Source organism: Vigna angularis, chromosome 8 (assembly GCF_016808095.1).
Source record: "Vigna angularis cultivar LongXiaoDou No.4 chromosome 8, ASM1680809v1, whole genome shotgun sequence".
NCBI classification, from domain to species: Eukaryota; Viridiplantae; Streptophyta; class Magnoliopsida; order Fabales; family Fabaceae; genus Vigna; species Vigna angularis.
In genome coordinates, this window is record NC_068977.1 from 30703624 (window position 1) to 30717850 (window position 14227).

Sequence of the window (14227 nt, forward strand, 5' to 3'; positions counted from 1 at the left end):
ATATTAGTTAAATTTTATTTTAAAAATTTATAATTTTTTAAAATATTTACTTATACTTATAGATTTTAAATTACCTACGCATTTTTTTTAACAAATATACAATAAAATAGCTAGAATAGAACGTCATTTTTAAGTATGTTATTTGGTCCTACTCTTAGTTAGCAATGGCATCATTTGTAATAATGTTTAAAATTTTACTTTATAGAAAATAGTTCCCAAATTGCAATTAAAATATTCTGCCATGAGAAAAAGTGGAAATTCTTTCCATTCCACACTCCTCAGAAGACAACCTTTTGGTGAAAAACAGAAACTGCGATTTGGTAAAGCAATGAAGCCTTCTGTGCTGGGTTTGTCACTTCTTGTTGTTCCTCTGCTTCTCTCCCTCTTCTTTGTTGCACTCGTGCCTAAGGAAACCGCCATGAAAACCTATGAGGTGTTTGGAGTGAAGATAGAGAAGAACCCACCTCAGTCCAAACTCACTGAACTTGGAGTCTCAACTTGGAACAAGTAACCGTCCCTTTCTTTTCACTTTTTTTCTCCTCTGTTTTTCAAGTATGATCTTGTTACTCAGTTTTGCACTGCTGCCCGTGATGTGTTTCCTTCAAAGTTTCAACCTTTTCTGCTCTGCAAATTTTGGGTGTTGCTCATGTCTGTGTTCACACTCCTGTCTTAGAAGTTACTGTAGGGGTTAGGTAGTGGGAATTAGCTCATTGAAATGAACAATTCACTTTGAAGGTATAGGTAAAATCGGTAACTTTCATCATTGATAAAAAAATCAAGGCAAATGATGTGTTAGAATATCAAATGTTGATCTTCTCCTTAAAGCTAAAGTAAGTAATTTCTTTCATTGATAAGAAAATCATCAGTTTATGGTAGTATACTGATGTAACTAATTTTCACATTTATATTGGAATGTCAATAATTAATTTTCACATTGATATTCTATTTATTGCCATTTGTATGACTATACCATCTTCTTACTGGGAAAATTAACCATTGATATTCATACACACGCATTATTTGTTATGTATATATACATAGGTAGAGTAGGGTATGTTAAGACAAACTTCTATGTAAACATTTTAGAAAGGAAAAATAAAAAAAAATGAAATTTTAGTTTTTCCATAAGATAAATTGTAGAAGTTCTTTCCTGTAGTTTCTCTAAATTCTTATTTTTAATTTATACACGTTAATTTTAGTTTGTGAAGAAATCAATTTTATTTTTTCTTCTTATTTTTTCCTCCTAAAATTGCTTTGTATGATTGTATTGTACCCAAAGGGTTGATCTGGGTTTAATAATGACTCTGTTTCCTATCTTTGCTGGAAGCGACACATGTGGTACAACTACTAAGTTTTTGCACTGTTGATTTTCCTGTTTTGTTTCCTTGTGTGTCTTAAAGCAAGGAGAAAGAGGAACGCCTATATAATTTAAAAAATACATATCTTGACACCATGTGATGGTGAAGCTTTTTGTAATACTGGCATCCCTTGTTTAATACAACAGCTTAAAACATTATTACCATATTATATTTATACTTTGTAGGTCTTCAATTTAAATCATATAAAGAGAGTAAAATTGATCTAAATTATGACCAATTGTTATGAAGGTGATATTTTAATCCTTTTTTAATAGTATAGGTGTTGGTTAAAAAAATAAATTAGTGTGAAGGCATCCCGATGGCTAGTATTGGTGTTTCTTTTCTATTCTTTTGTATTTATATTTTTTGCAGTAAACCATTAGCATACAGAAGATGAGATGAAATGTTAAGAATACTGTATATTTTGAATTTTTTACGTGTTACTGGATTCTTCTGTTGATTCAAGCAATAGCTTAGTTTTTAATTATCTGTCTGTACTTGCAAATTTTTATCATTGATGAAAAACCTTGCATTCCATTGCTTATTCTCAGAAACACTTTGCACATGTGTCAATACTAGCATTGACTATTGACACATGGGTCTAAATATTGAACAGGTGGGAAGGTGGTCCAACCAAAATTCCATGGTACTTTAAAGAAGAAGAGACTATGTATCTGCTGGAGGGAAAAGTGAGAGTTACTGTTGAAGGATCTGTTGGGTCTTTTGAAATTGGGGGTGGTGATTTAGTTGTCTTCCCAAAAGGAATGAACATTACTTGGGAAGTGATTGAAGCTGTGAAGAAGCACTACAGCTTGAAAAAGTAATGTGTACTAATGATATGACATGTATATGAACTTGATCAAGTAATTGCTACTTACTATTAGCTATAGTTACTAGTTGCTACTGGGATGTACCAAAGTTTTCACTTCCATGACATTGTACCGTACCTTGACAATATCCTATTGAAAGCAATATCTCATCACTATGTTTAAGATGAACACGGAGGGAGCACATTCTCATCTCCTGATTGGATTCTCTGCATTATCTACATAGTTGGTTGAATCCATTGTTGCAGATTCATTGTCCATGAGGACAAGATATTCTGCGAATAGATTCGTCTGAATGGTTTGTAGCTATACAATATGTTGTTAGCCATTTCAGTTGGAATTGCTCTAAGTCAATGAATTTAATGGAAAAGAATGCACCTGTCATGTACATGACACAAAACTAAGAGACAACCTTAAACAACCGTTCAAGGTTTTTTACAAGATTGCTGGAGGGCAACACTAAAATATGAGGGTATATCAGCAATAATTGATAGACTCCTGATGTAATTTGTTCAGAATTGATTAAGGAAATCTTAAACCAGAATATACACCAAAATGTCAAGGAGACTTTATCACAAATCTATCAATAGTAGTTCAGAAAAATTAGAATGTCTGCCATGTACTAATACGTCCAGTGCTTAAAGAATAGCATGACCGATATTTTTAATCTTCAAAAGATGTTGTTTATGTTTGAATCACGTGATCTCACGCTTAAGAAACTACAAGAAAGTCCTAGAATGCATGCTTTGAGTTTACATAATTTCAGTTTACTCATTGTCAAAAGCATCAACATGTACGATAGGAAGAGAATACTCCCTAGTATGTGGAAGTTTATGCATGCCATATTGCATAACAAGCAGATACAATTTTTAACAATGTACAGAATTTCACTATCAGTACTACTTTGAATATATTCTAGGCCGTCACCTTTTAGAAACCCAATCTAAGTTATCACTGAATGTAAAAAACACTTTAGTAATAATCTTATAATTTTTTTCACCAATCTCCTATGCCATCTTAGAATGTTGATTATGGGTGTAATGTAAATTCCAAACCAAAAGAGGAAATCAACAATCAGCCTTTCCTATAGTTTGTCAGGATAACATAGTAATCAATTTTACCTTAGAAGCCATGGTGATACCATCAAAAAGTAGAAACGGTTATCTATTATTTTTTAGCTTCACCATAAAAATATAATTCATGAGAACTGACTAATTTGGAGCTTCTGAAATTTGAATATCTGGTGTTGCTCCGGTATATATATGTGGGATTTCGCAGTTAATGGTTTTGGAGGTGTCAACTGTCTAGAATTTTGAGGCTGTAAGGTTAAAGTTTTAACCAATATTGAAGATCATGAATTAGCTTTCTATGTATCATATAGCCACTGATTGTTTTTTGCCCAGATGCAATCTAAAAATCTTACAACAGAGAAAACACTTACTATACCGAACAAATGCAAAAATAATATTTTCAATATAGAAAATAATTATTTGATATACCTAAATTTTTTATATTTGTTTGACATTATTCTTATTTATTTTTTACTCTCTTTTTTCTTGAAAATAATACAAAATTTTACATTTTTATAACCATTTTATTTTTGTATTCTGTGTCAAATAATGTAAGAGTATGTAATGATATTTTTACTCTTTTTGAATACCTCAATTTGCTTCATGTAAGCTAGATTTTAGCATTCCATCAGTAAATATTTAGAGAGATGTGCATTTTCTTCTGTAACAACAAAGTTATGCATAAATAACCTTTTCCTTCATGTAACGGTTCAACCACGAAATGATTGTCAGATTATTTGTTTGTAAGATGGCGTTTTATGTCACTTCCTAGGGGCTTTTATTGTTGTCTCATTTCAGAGGTGACCCGGTTCATTTATCATTATTAACCCTTGGTCGTTTTCAATTCCATAAACATATATTTTGAAGTGAAACATCTTGACAATCTGAAGAATCCTTGGGACAATTACTAAGATTAGTGTATCATGTCACATGTGAAGAGGTCACAAGTTCAAGTTGTGAAATCAGTAAAAAGACTTCTTAAAATTAAATCCATAATAGGTAATTGCTCAGGGGGCACCAGTAGTAGAAAGTAAAAAAATGTCTTCATTGAGACTTCCTAAAAAATTATTGAAAATTTTGTATAATGTGCTGCCTAAATTAGCAATGCTACACTATACCTTTCTTTTTTCTTCTATTATTTCTTTCCTATCCAGTGAACTTAGATATCAGTAGCTATGCTGTTATACAAGGGATAATTACAGCAACTCTTTTTTAAGAGTTTTGTACAAATAACAATAACAAATTATACACTGATTAATGACATTACAAGCTCATGGCTCTTGATGAAAGCTCCAAATCCCCCTCATTTAGGTCTGATTCGCCCACATCAACATTAACCTGTAAAAGATCAAGCAGGTTTAGTCCAAACTCAATACAGCATCCTCATAGCTCATAATGCATCAAATGAAGGAAAACATCTCCTGTAGGGGGCATGTTATTATTACATAATCAGGGACAACTACAAGGTAACAGGAACAATTGATAGTTTTTATAACCAACCCTCCAACATAAAATCCAATGCATTCACCAGTACATGGAGATCATACCGCTGAATCTTTCATCTTAGCTAGGTACTGCTCCAAAGCACCATCTCCCCGAAGAATTTTCCCCCCACATCCGAGGGAAGTTAGTGATCCTACTGACTCTTCATCAACAACAACTGCATCAATTCGATCACTTCCTGTCTTAATATCAGGAATCTGGTGCACATGAGCATGGTATGTGTTAGTAAAAATCTGTAGAGAATTATGACAGTTTCTGATAGATATATACGAATAAGCAAACCGTTCAATACCTCAAACATCGCCTCAGTTAAAATGCTTTCCAGTAGGGATCTTAAACCTCTAGCACCAGTATTTTTGGACATTGCTTTCTTTGCTATCAGCCTTAGAGCTTTCTCTGTAAAGTGTAACTTGACCTGGAGAATAGGGATAAAGTTTAAGACAAATAGATTTCCTTGTGTCCACCTTACAAGCTACTTGCACTCTTGATTGTAAAAAAAAAAAAAAAAAATTAACAAATAGACACACCCGGGACAATTTTAATATTTTTAGCAAAAGGAAAAAACAAGTTCACAAGTTTGACCCACAAAGAAGAAACACCAAATGGCCCAAAAACAATGGCAGACTAAATCAACCAAGGTTAGTTTTGATCAGTCTTCTACGTCAGGTTTCCAATATAGGAAGGCAAAAATGGTTTTTAGACAAAAGCTCCAGGCATCATCAATAGATGAAAAAAAAAGGAGATTAAGGGATAATTCTATGTCATGGTAAGAATAGGAAGAGGGAAATAAAGTGATTTATTATACAAAAATTTGAAACAATAAATATATGAAATGAGTGACTAAATAGAAATTTAAATTAGTCTGTCATGGACAATCATTAAATCAATCCTTTTAACCAAGGTCAAGTTTGAACAGTTTGCTTCTCAGTGTGCCTAAATTTGTTCCTTCGATATGGATCTGGTGGCCACATGAGTTCAGGTTTTCACACCAAATAGTAGTCATATGCACAGAGTCAGGCACTCCAACCGCCATAGACACAAAAACACACAATGAGAGGCACAGAGAGAGAGAGAGAGAGGGAGAGAGAGAGAAAGAGAGCTGCTTACATTATTCATGCTAAATAATTTCTTGTACTGCTTGCCAAGAGCATTTTTTGGTTCAGTGAGGACCTGCAAACCCAATAGTCATATGACTATATTTTCAAAATCTAAATATGAAGGAACATACTAGAAAGAAAGGGATTCCCATCTTTCAAAATCTTTTCTAGTTTCCCAAAAACGTTTCAATATCCTTGCTTTACTATAACTGAAAAGAGAGGATAAAGTGTCAACATCAACATCAACAACAACATCAAATAAAAAGAGATCACCTTTTTTAGATGGGTGTTTCAATAACTATAGGACAGTCACGCAATTAGGGAAATCGTACAATCAAAGAACTATTGCTAAGTATCAAGTACTTGCGGAATCCACCCTCAAAAGCCAGCTATTAAGGAGGAAGAACCACACACTTAAAATACTCTACCGAGAGTCCCATACTACACAGTATGGGATTTGGGCACACCACAATACTCAAGTCTTCTCACTGTTATAACTACCTTGAGGAACTTCTTCCAATTTTGCTATAATTATAAATAAAAACCAGTTCAGGCCATTTTTAAGATTTATATATTATATATATGTACTCAGAGAGAGAGAGAGAGAGAGAGAGAGAGAGAGAGAGAGAGAGAGAGAGAGAGAGAGAGAGAGAGAGAGAGAGAGAGAGGAGAGAGAGGAGGAATAGCCACTGATGGAAACCCCAACAAGGATTTCACTGCAACCGTATTATTTGATGAAAAAGAGAATCTACCATAGTTATTGCATTCAATGAAAAAGATAAACCAGAGCCTAGGACTCATATCCAGAGAGACACCTACCAAACTACCCTTGTTTAATATTCTTTTCTGCCTTCCCTCGTTCCCCTGCTGTTCTATTGAAGTAAGCTGTAAAACAGAAATGCTAATAGAATTCCTTCTGCAAATGCAGTAACTGTGTTCCACCTCACTAACTAATTCTGTCTTTTGAACACTCTTTCTTCCTTCTACAGTATACTTTCATGTGATGGGCTTTTTCAGAGTTAAGTCCAACAACTGATCCCATTCTTGCTCATCATCAAAATCGGGCTCGAGGATCCTATCAGACACACCCTTTCTAACACCTTTTCCCATTGATTAAAATTTATACAAAACTACAAAATCAAGAACTTTATTAAATAAGATGTGAGACAAAAAATTGCAATTTCAAACAAGCAATGAAAGAGAATGTCCCCAACATTCCTTGCTCTGTGACATGCACAGTATTGACTTTCCTTTTACATTTCATACCCATATCATAAGTGCCTATTCTAGTCAGTAAAATTTTTCAAAAATCCAATTGCTTTCCATGCTGTTAAATATGAACCATGCACCTTCGTAAAAAGACCATAAGACTATATGTTCTTTTCTTTATCAAATTTATTATTATTTTTATAAAAGTATTGAAGTTCATTTTGAATGTATAACAAAAGCCTTGAATCTTGAGAGAAAAATATAAATTTAAAGCTTTAAGGAGGCTGAAGACCCATATGGATTCTCAAGTCTTTATAATGTAGAAAGCATCACAAATCATAAATGACGGAACAGAATTATCATAGGATGGACCACTCAACAGGGAAGCAGAATCAGTCATTTGAGCACTAAATGGTTTAGAGAAATCGAGAAGTAAAAGATACGACATGATTAAAAGACATAGACATAAAGAAGGTAATAATACCATCATAAGTTGGTCTTCAGTTAAAGCTGACAAGCTGACTAAGATGGGGAATCGTCCAATAAACTCTGGTATGAGGCCAAACGCAATAAGATCAGCACTTTCCACCTGGAAAGTGTTAAACGCAACATTTTAGTCTCACTATGATAGTTATCAGCTACAACAGTTCATTATCTTACTATTGTGTCTTAATCTGGTGTTGGAATATAGTAGAAAGCACACACCAACATCGTAGCTTAAATGCATTATTTACAAGCTTCAATTATTAAAAAAAAAAAAGACCAGTATTTCAGATAATAAGAGGCAATACTCACGGACTCAAGTAAAGATGATGTTACTACAGAATCTGTTATTCCACCAGTTCTCATATTGGCACGAACTGGTGCTCCAAAACCAATTGAAGAATCTTGTCGTCTGGTTTATTTGATAAATAATAAAAGTTAGTGAACAGTCTGCAGAAACCAAGTCATATGTAAAGCATCTATGATTTGTAAATAATAACTCCTGCAAGACAAAAGCCAAAAACATCTACCTTTCTGAAATGGTTTTTTCAAGATCGATAAATGCTCCACCACATATAAAAAGAATATTTTTTGTGTCCATCTGCATAAGATAAAAAATGAACGGAACATTAGTGAAGGAATTAACAAGTGTTACTAGCTATATGCAAAACTGTACTAGCCACTAGGTCACTATTGAAAAGTACTATGTTGGGAGAAACAAGAGTTTTCAGAACAAACTCCAGCTATCTATGTAGCTTTTAAAGCAAAGGTTCGTCGTTATTAACCAACCAATGAGGTTATTGTACCATTTTCCTTTTTTTCTTTATCTTTCCAATAAGGAAAAGATACATTAATCATAAAAATAGAAACATGTTTATAAGTTATACACAAGGTAGTATTTTAGCATGTGCAACGCTCATTATAAACATTTATTTTATATAACTAAGATTTATAATAAATAAACATTTTTCAATATATAAATTATATTTTTTAACATAAAAATTTGTTAGGAATAAATATCTTTTAACATATAAAATCATTTTAAATTCATAATAAACAATTTATATCATAAGGTTAATTTTAATTTTGACAACTTATTCTAAAAAATATTAAAACTCAATTTACAAATAAAGATAAAAAGGATAGATTGTAAGCGATAAGTGATGAAGAAAAAAAAATTCTAAAAATGCTGTTCCAGATAGCTAATCTAGAGTATGTAGAAAGAGGATATCATACAATTCAAAACAATGACAAACTAACATGAAAACATTTGTTAATCACACCCTGGTGCATGGATGAATAACATGACTAGTGACGTTATTCTTCCAAAACAAGATACCTGAATGTTATCCCCCCTTGGATGCTTCCTGGCTCCTTTCTCAGGAACATTTACTATCTAGACAAAAAGAAATAAGTACAAGTTTAGGATACTGCAACTAATAATGGCACTAACCAATTTAGCACCTACCAATTCAAAACCTTCAGAACAAATAATCATCTATTAGAGAAAAGATGAAAATGTTCCACAAAACAGAAAGGTGATGTTACCCCAAAAAAAAAAACTATTAAATTTGGAATATGAGAACTTGCATTTATATTGCAAGCAAAAACTACAAATAAATCTAAAATTAAAATGAATCTTAGAAAAGTCACTAAAAAGGACTAAAGAAAATGCAGTTTTAGAATCATAGAAGCAAATAAAACTAGCTTAACAGACCAGGGAGCAAATTCCGTCTCACCTCAAATAGTTCTAACTTTTTCATTTATCATCATGATTTTGTTTACCATGGAGTTCCTAGGCAAAAAGGATGTTATGATAATTCAATGTTTGTTCAGTATTGCTGTGGGTGCTTTGATGGTCTAAATTAAGGCATCTTTTTCTCTTAACAAGAGACTACTTGATAAAAACTGCACATTTTCCTCAGATGTCAAGCTAGAATACCAAGTTCTTTTGGTTTGCCCCCAAGCCTCCAACAACAGTTCGGGAACACAATCTTTGGAAAAACAAAAGCAAATGAGCTATATTACTGTTGAGTTTATTTTAATTGGACAGAAGAAATTGGGAATACATAGCTTTCCTCTGTAGAAACAAAATTATACTCCAATTACCTTTGCTTTTACTAAACCCAATAACCAACACCATTGCATCAATTCAAAAATCTTGCCTCACGTTCCAACATCTCAGTCCTCGATACACAAGAATTATAAAGCATGTCCACTTCATCTCACTGAATATATTACAGTTTGTCCTAGGAATCTCAAAATCATATACTGCCATGCAAAAATAAATATATATAATGTACTTTCTCAACCTAATTGAAATTACCATTAATGTATCAATGCTATTTGCTACTACCCCGATCAATTACCAGTTAAATACCCTAGGCACAAGACTAAATACCTATGTGAATAAATTGCTTGTCAAAAATGAAGATTTCAGTTCCAGAATGAATGAGGTAAACCACACCAGTTAGCAACAACTGCATTTAGGATCTTTTACTTACAGTTCCTTCCAGCATTTTTAATAATGCCTGCTGAACACCCTCACCAGAAACATCCCTGCTGATATTTAAGCTCTCAGCCTGTGACAATATTTACCATAACATTTAAAATCTTTAGTGGGTAAGAAGTATGAACTTATCAAATTAAAAGCAAAGAAACCTTCTTAGTTATTTTGTCAACTTCATCAATGTAAATTATTCCTTGTTGAGCTGCTGCAACATTGAAATCTGCTGCCTGTATAGCAAAAATAATCAGTATAACAATGATATGGGAGACAGGTGCGACAAGTGAGATAGAAAGAACAATTTGCAACATAAGAACAGTAGATGAGGAGATTCAAACACTAGCTTTCCTCCCTGACATGCATAATAATAGCAATGAGGGAAGAAATCCAACATAACAAGCATCTAACTGATAACAACCTATATACATACAAGGATAAAAAGACTAAAATTTAGAAAAATAAAGAATATTTCAATTTTTACCATTTAGAAATTTTCTAACCAGACAACACAAGTAAATAGTTATTGATTATTGTAAGAGAATAGATGTTCACAAAATAATGAGGGAACAGAGTAATATTTTCTTGTCTATAACTAATGTAAATTGCTAAGAATTTGGGCTGACCTTTATCATTTTCAATTAAGTTTATAAAGCAAGGAAGTTTCCCTGAATGTAACAAACTCTATTGTGAGAAAATCCATTCATCATCAACTGTACAGTATAAGTGACCATACAAAAGGAAAACCTAAGAATTTCTAGGACACTGAAAATTGATAAACAGGGCAATTCCTAGAAGTGAAAGAATTGATAATTTAGCAAAACATCATAATTGTGTAGAACAACACACATACCGCTAGTAGTTTGTACAATATTGATTCAACATCTTCTCCAACATAACCAGCCTGCAAATTAAAATGCTCGTTTAGGTTTTGTCCAAGAAGAAATTACCCAAACACAAAACCAAATCAGATATAGTTACTAATACTTAATACCCAAAGTTTCAGCTGAAAAAAAACATTGAATCCAACACAACATACCAAATACATTCTTATCTCTAAAATAAGAAGAAGAAAAATCAGATATTTGCCACAGGAAGTTTGACAAATTTGCATCATTTACTTGCCTATGCCGTACTTTGTTTTCCAAATTCTAATATTACCTCATCAATGAATACTTGCCTGTGTTAAGGTTGTTGCATCAGCAATGACAAAAGGCACATTCACAAATCGAGCCAGTGTTTTGGCAAGTAATGTCTTCCCTATTTGATAAAATGTAGATTAGCATAGCACGCACACTGTAATTTCAGATGCAGGTATAAAAGAGCAAGCAATGTGGACACAATTAATTCTCATCTTACAAGAAAAGAAGAAAATAAATGAGTCAATGAATGTCATACCTGAACCTGTTGGACCCATCAAGAGAACATTACTCTTTTCTAGATCCACATTATCGTCATCATCTAATACTTCTGAATCTACAGTTGACCTAGTATCCAACTCCACTAATTCAATCATAGTAAAAAGATAATATGAAAGAACAAACTATGATTTTGACATTTGGTAAAATCCTCATATATCTATCATGACATATAGATTGGTTTATACATGAAGAGATCTGTATAAAAACGGGGAAATAAGGAATCAAAAGAACCGGCTGCAGTTCCACCAAGGGGTAGTAAAAGAACTAACCCTTTCTGTAAAGTGGCATGGTATATTCTTTTATAGTGGTTATAAACAGCTACAGAAAGCACCTTCAACAGAAACACGAACCATTAATGAGGTACAGTCAAATCAATGCATTTACAGTGACTTGTAAAATATCAGCAAGTTCAATTGTTTCATACAACGAATGAATGAAAAAAAAACATTGGAATCAAATTCAAAACTATGACAGTGAATATAGAATAGACACACATTTCAAACAACTAATTTTCTTTCTATCCTCATCCTAAACTATCCAAAAGGGGCACATTGACACATAATTACACATCAGCAAGGCAAACAAAACTCAATAAAACAGGATACCTTCTTGGCTCTCTCTTGGCCAATAACAAACTTGTCAAGACCCTTACATATCTCCTTCGGTGAGGGCAAATCCTTCCCCAAATTAGACCCTCCCCAGGCAGTCTTCTCACCATTGCCTCCACCACCATCTGAACCACCATTCCGCGGCCCCGTAGCCCGGATAACATTAATCCCAGGTGCAAAAGGTGGCCCTGGAGGAGTATGCACAGCCAACCCATTCTCATTCCCATTAACACCAGGCCACGACTCAGGTGGCTCCCCATTACTACCATTACCACCACCACCACCATTGTATGACATCAAAGTCTCCCACAATGACACTTCAAGCCATTTACTTGCACTATTATTACTCTTAGGGCCAGATTCCTCTCCTCCATGAATACCCCTACTAGTACTACTACTACCTTCTTTGCCACCACCTTTCCCATGTGTGATCCTCCTAGTTGAATGTCCCTTACCACTTACATTATTAAGACCATTATTGTTAGTGCTACTGACCCTACCAATCTCCACGAAAGTACCTTGCAAAGGTGTAGTGTCATAAGGGCGAAAATAATAAGCAGTTTTGCAACTCGGACAAAGGTTAACCGCTTGGTAACCCTTTTCTCTCTCTCCCTCGCCATCCAATTCAGAATTAGACTCACTTTGTGGGGTGGGAAAATGGCGATTAGAGAAAACAAGGTTCATGTCCTTAGTACAACGTGGACAATTAGCCTCAGCCCGGATCTTCCGGGTCGGGTTGTCGTCCGACCCGCCACGGTCCCACTTATACCGCTCCTGAACCCCCACCTGAGCCTCCCACCGCCGGTGGCCGGATATCATATTCAGCTGGGTCGAAATTGGGCAAAAATTTAACCCGATTCGCTGGTGCCCACGTGGCAGAAACCCCGAAAGCGACGCCATTTCCTTCGCCTTCTTCCATCTACCAAAGAGTCGCGACATGGGTCGAAGATTTTGATCCAAAAAGCCAAAATCGGGAACTTGGGATTAGGTTTGCGTTAATTAGTAAAGTAATGCTTTGAATTTGGATAACCCAGTTGAGAAATTAGCGTGGAATGGTGAAAAGGAGAATAATTTTGGATCTGTGTGGGCGGATAAGAAAATGGGTGCGCGTGAATTTATGGGAGGGAGAAGAATACGGGAAGAAAGAGAGAGAATGAAGGAGAAGTTGGATTGGAGGGGAGAGGATTGAGCAAGAAGATAGAGCTAAGGAGTGTTTCTCGGTGAAGGAAAGAAAACTGCCAACACAAAGAACATGACACACGTTTGTGTCTCTCTCTATCTGTGATTTGAGGAAGTGTATGAAGTGGGTGGGTGATGGTTAAAGTGTTGTATTTTTTATTCTATTTTTAACACTTTGACCATATATGATGTGCAATCCATTTTGTTAATGCTAAATTCTTAACTCTCACCATCTTCTTCTTCTTCTTCACTTCATCCTGTGTTGGATTGCAGCCATTTCCTACATTTCTGGTTTGGTTTCTATAAATAATGGAAAGCAAATATAGCAGCAAAAAGAGAGTTGTCAATGTTTATCCTTTAATGTTTATCTTTTTAGTAAGCATTTATTGTTGGGTGTGTATGCATGAAGATGTAGATGCAGATCCAAGGCTATATCATCATATAGATATAAATAATTCCACGTGGATCACATTCATTGATGAAATTCATCACCATTCCTTTATCTATTGTTTAAAGATAAATCACCATTCCTTTAATCTATTCAGTATACCAAATACTTCTTATTCATTTTGTTTGGTAAATTTTTATTTTAAAAAAAATGTTTTCATAAAATCTTTGAAGAGTTCACTTTTATTACTTCATCTGTAATATTATGTAAAAAACAATTTATTTTTTCTTTCTAATTTTACTTTTTTAAGTAATTTTTATTTTAAATTGAAATAATTATATTTTTAATTTATAATTACAGTTAATTTAAATTTAATTATTTTCTAAATTGATATTATTTGTGTATATATACTCTGTTTTTTTATTTTATCTTTTAAATAAATATTATTTTAGACTAAAACAATTATATTCTTATATTTTTAAATGATAGTTAATTTAAATTTAATTATTTTTTAAATTAAAAAAATTGTTTTATTAGTTATTATTTTTATATTTATATTTATAATTTTTTAAAATTAAATT

General features: G+C 33.5%; 2 protein-coding genes across 5 annotated transcripts; one reads left to right on the plus strand and one right to left on the minus strand.

The window, feature by feature from the left end:
* The first annotated feature begins 220 nt into the window (after positions 1–220).
* On the plus strand, positions 221–2356 carry LOC108344941 (uncharacterized). The gene is made up of 2 exons (XM_017583478.2): positions 221–507; positions 1975–2356. The coding sequence occupies exons 1-2, from the start codon at positions 242–244 to the stop codon at positions 2180–2182; spliced, it is 474 nt and encodes a 157-aa protein (XP_017438967.1). The 5' UTR covers positions 221–241; the 3' UTR covers positions 2183–2356.
* A 1923-nt stretch (positions 2357–4279) lies between these two features.
* On the minus strand, positions 4280–13565 carry LOC108345781 (CLP protease regulatory subunit CLPX3, mitochondrial). Of its 4 annotated transcripts, none has more exons than XM_052867426.1 (15): positions 12077–13559; positions 11741–11802; positions 11449–11537; positions 11231–11310; positions 10904–10954; positions 10209–10283; positions 10052–10129; positions 8887–8943; positions 8078–8148; positions 7860–7959; positions 7549–7653; positions 5866–5928; positions 5051–5173; positions 4784–4955; positions 4280–4593 (listed from the first exon to the last, which is right to left on the minus strand). In XM_052867426.1, exons 1-14 carry the CDS (start codon positions 13016–13018, stop codon positions 4797–4799), a joined length of 2055 nt encoding a protein of 684 aa, XP_052723386.1. In that variant the 5' UTR covers positions 13019–13559; the 3' UTR covers positions 4280–4593; positions 4784–4796. The 4 variants fall into 4 exon arrangements, with proteins under 4 accessions (XP_052723386.1, XP_017440021.1, XP_052723388.1 ...); XM_017584532.2 differs by having other exon boundaries at positions 4803–4955; positions 12077–13556; XM_052867428.1 differs by lacking the exon at positions 11741–11802 and having other exon boundaries at positions 4803–4955; positions 12077–12341.
* Positions 13566–14227: the final 662 nt, after the last annotated feature.

What these genes read in the sequence shown, in the direction of transcription:
- LOC108345781 (XM_017584532.2), bottom strand. Translation starts at nt 13,018, where the DNA reads ATGTCGCGACTCTTTGGTAGATGGAAGAAGGCGAAGGAAATGGCGTCG. An exon ending in GCCAAGAGAGAGCCAAGAAG is followed by an intron (nt 11,803 to 12,076) that starts GTATCCTGTTTT and finishes TTTCTGTTGAAG; the next exon opens with GTGCTTTCTGTAGCTGTTTA. An exon ending in AATTATTTAGCATGAATAAT is followed by an intron (nt 5,174 to 5,865) that starts GTAAGCAGCTCT and finishes CCTATTCTCCAG; the next exon opens with GTCAAGTTACACTTTACAGA.
- LOC108344941 (XM_017583478.2), top strand. Translation starts at nt 242, where the DNA reads ATGAGAAAAAGTGGAAATTCTTTCCATTCCACACTCCTCAGAAGACAA. An exon ending in GGAGTCTCAACTTGGAACAA is followed by an intron (nt 508 to 1,974) that starts GTAACCGTCCCT and finishes AATATTGAACAG; the next exon opens with GTGGGAAGGTGGTCCAACCA.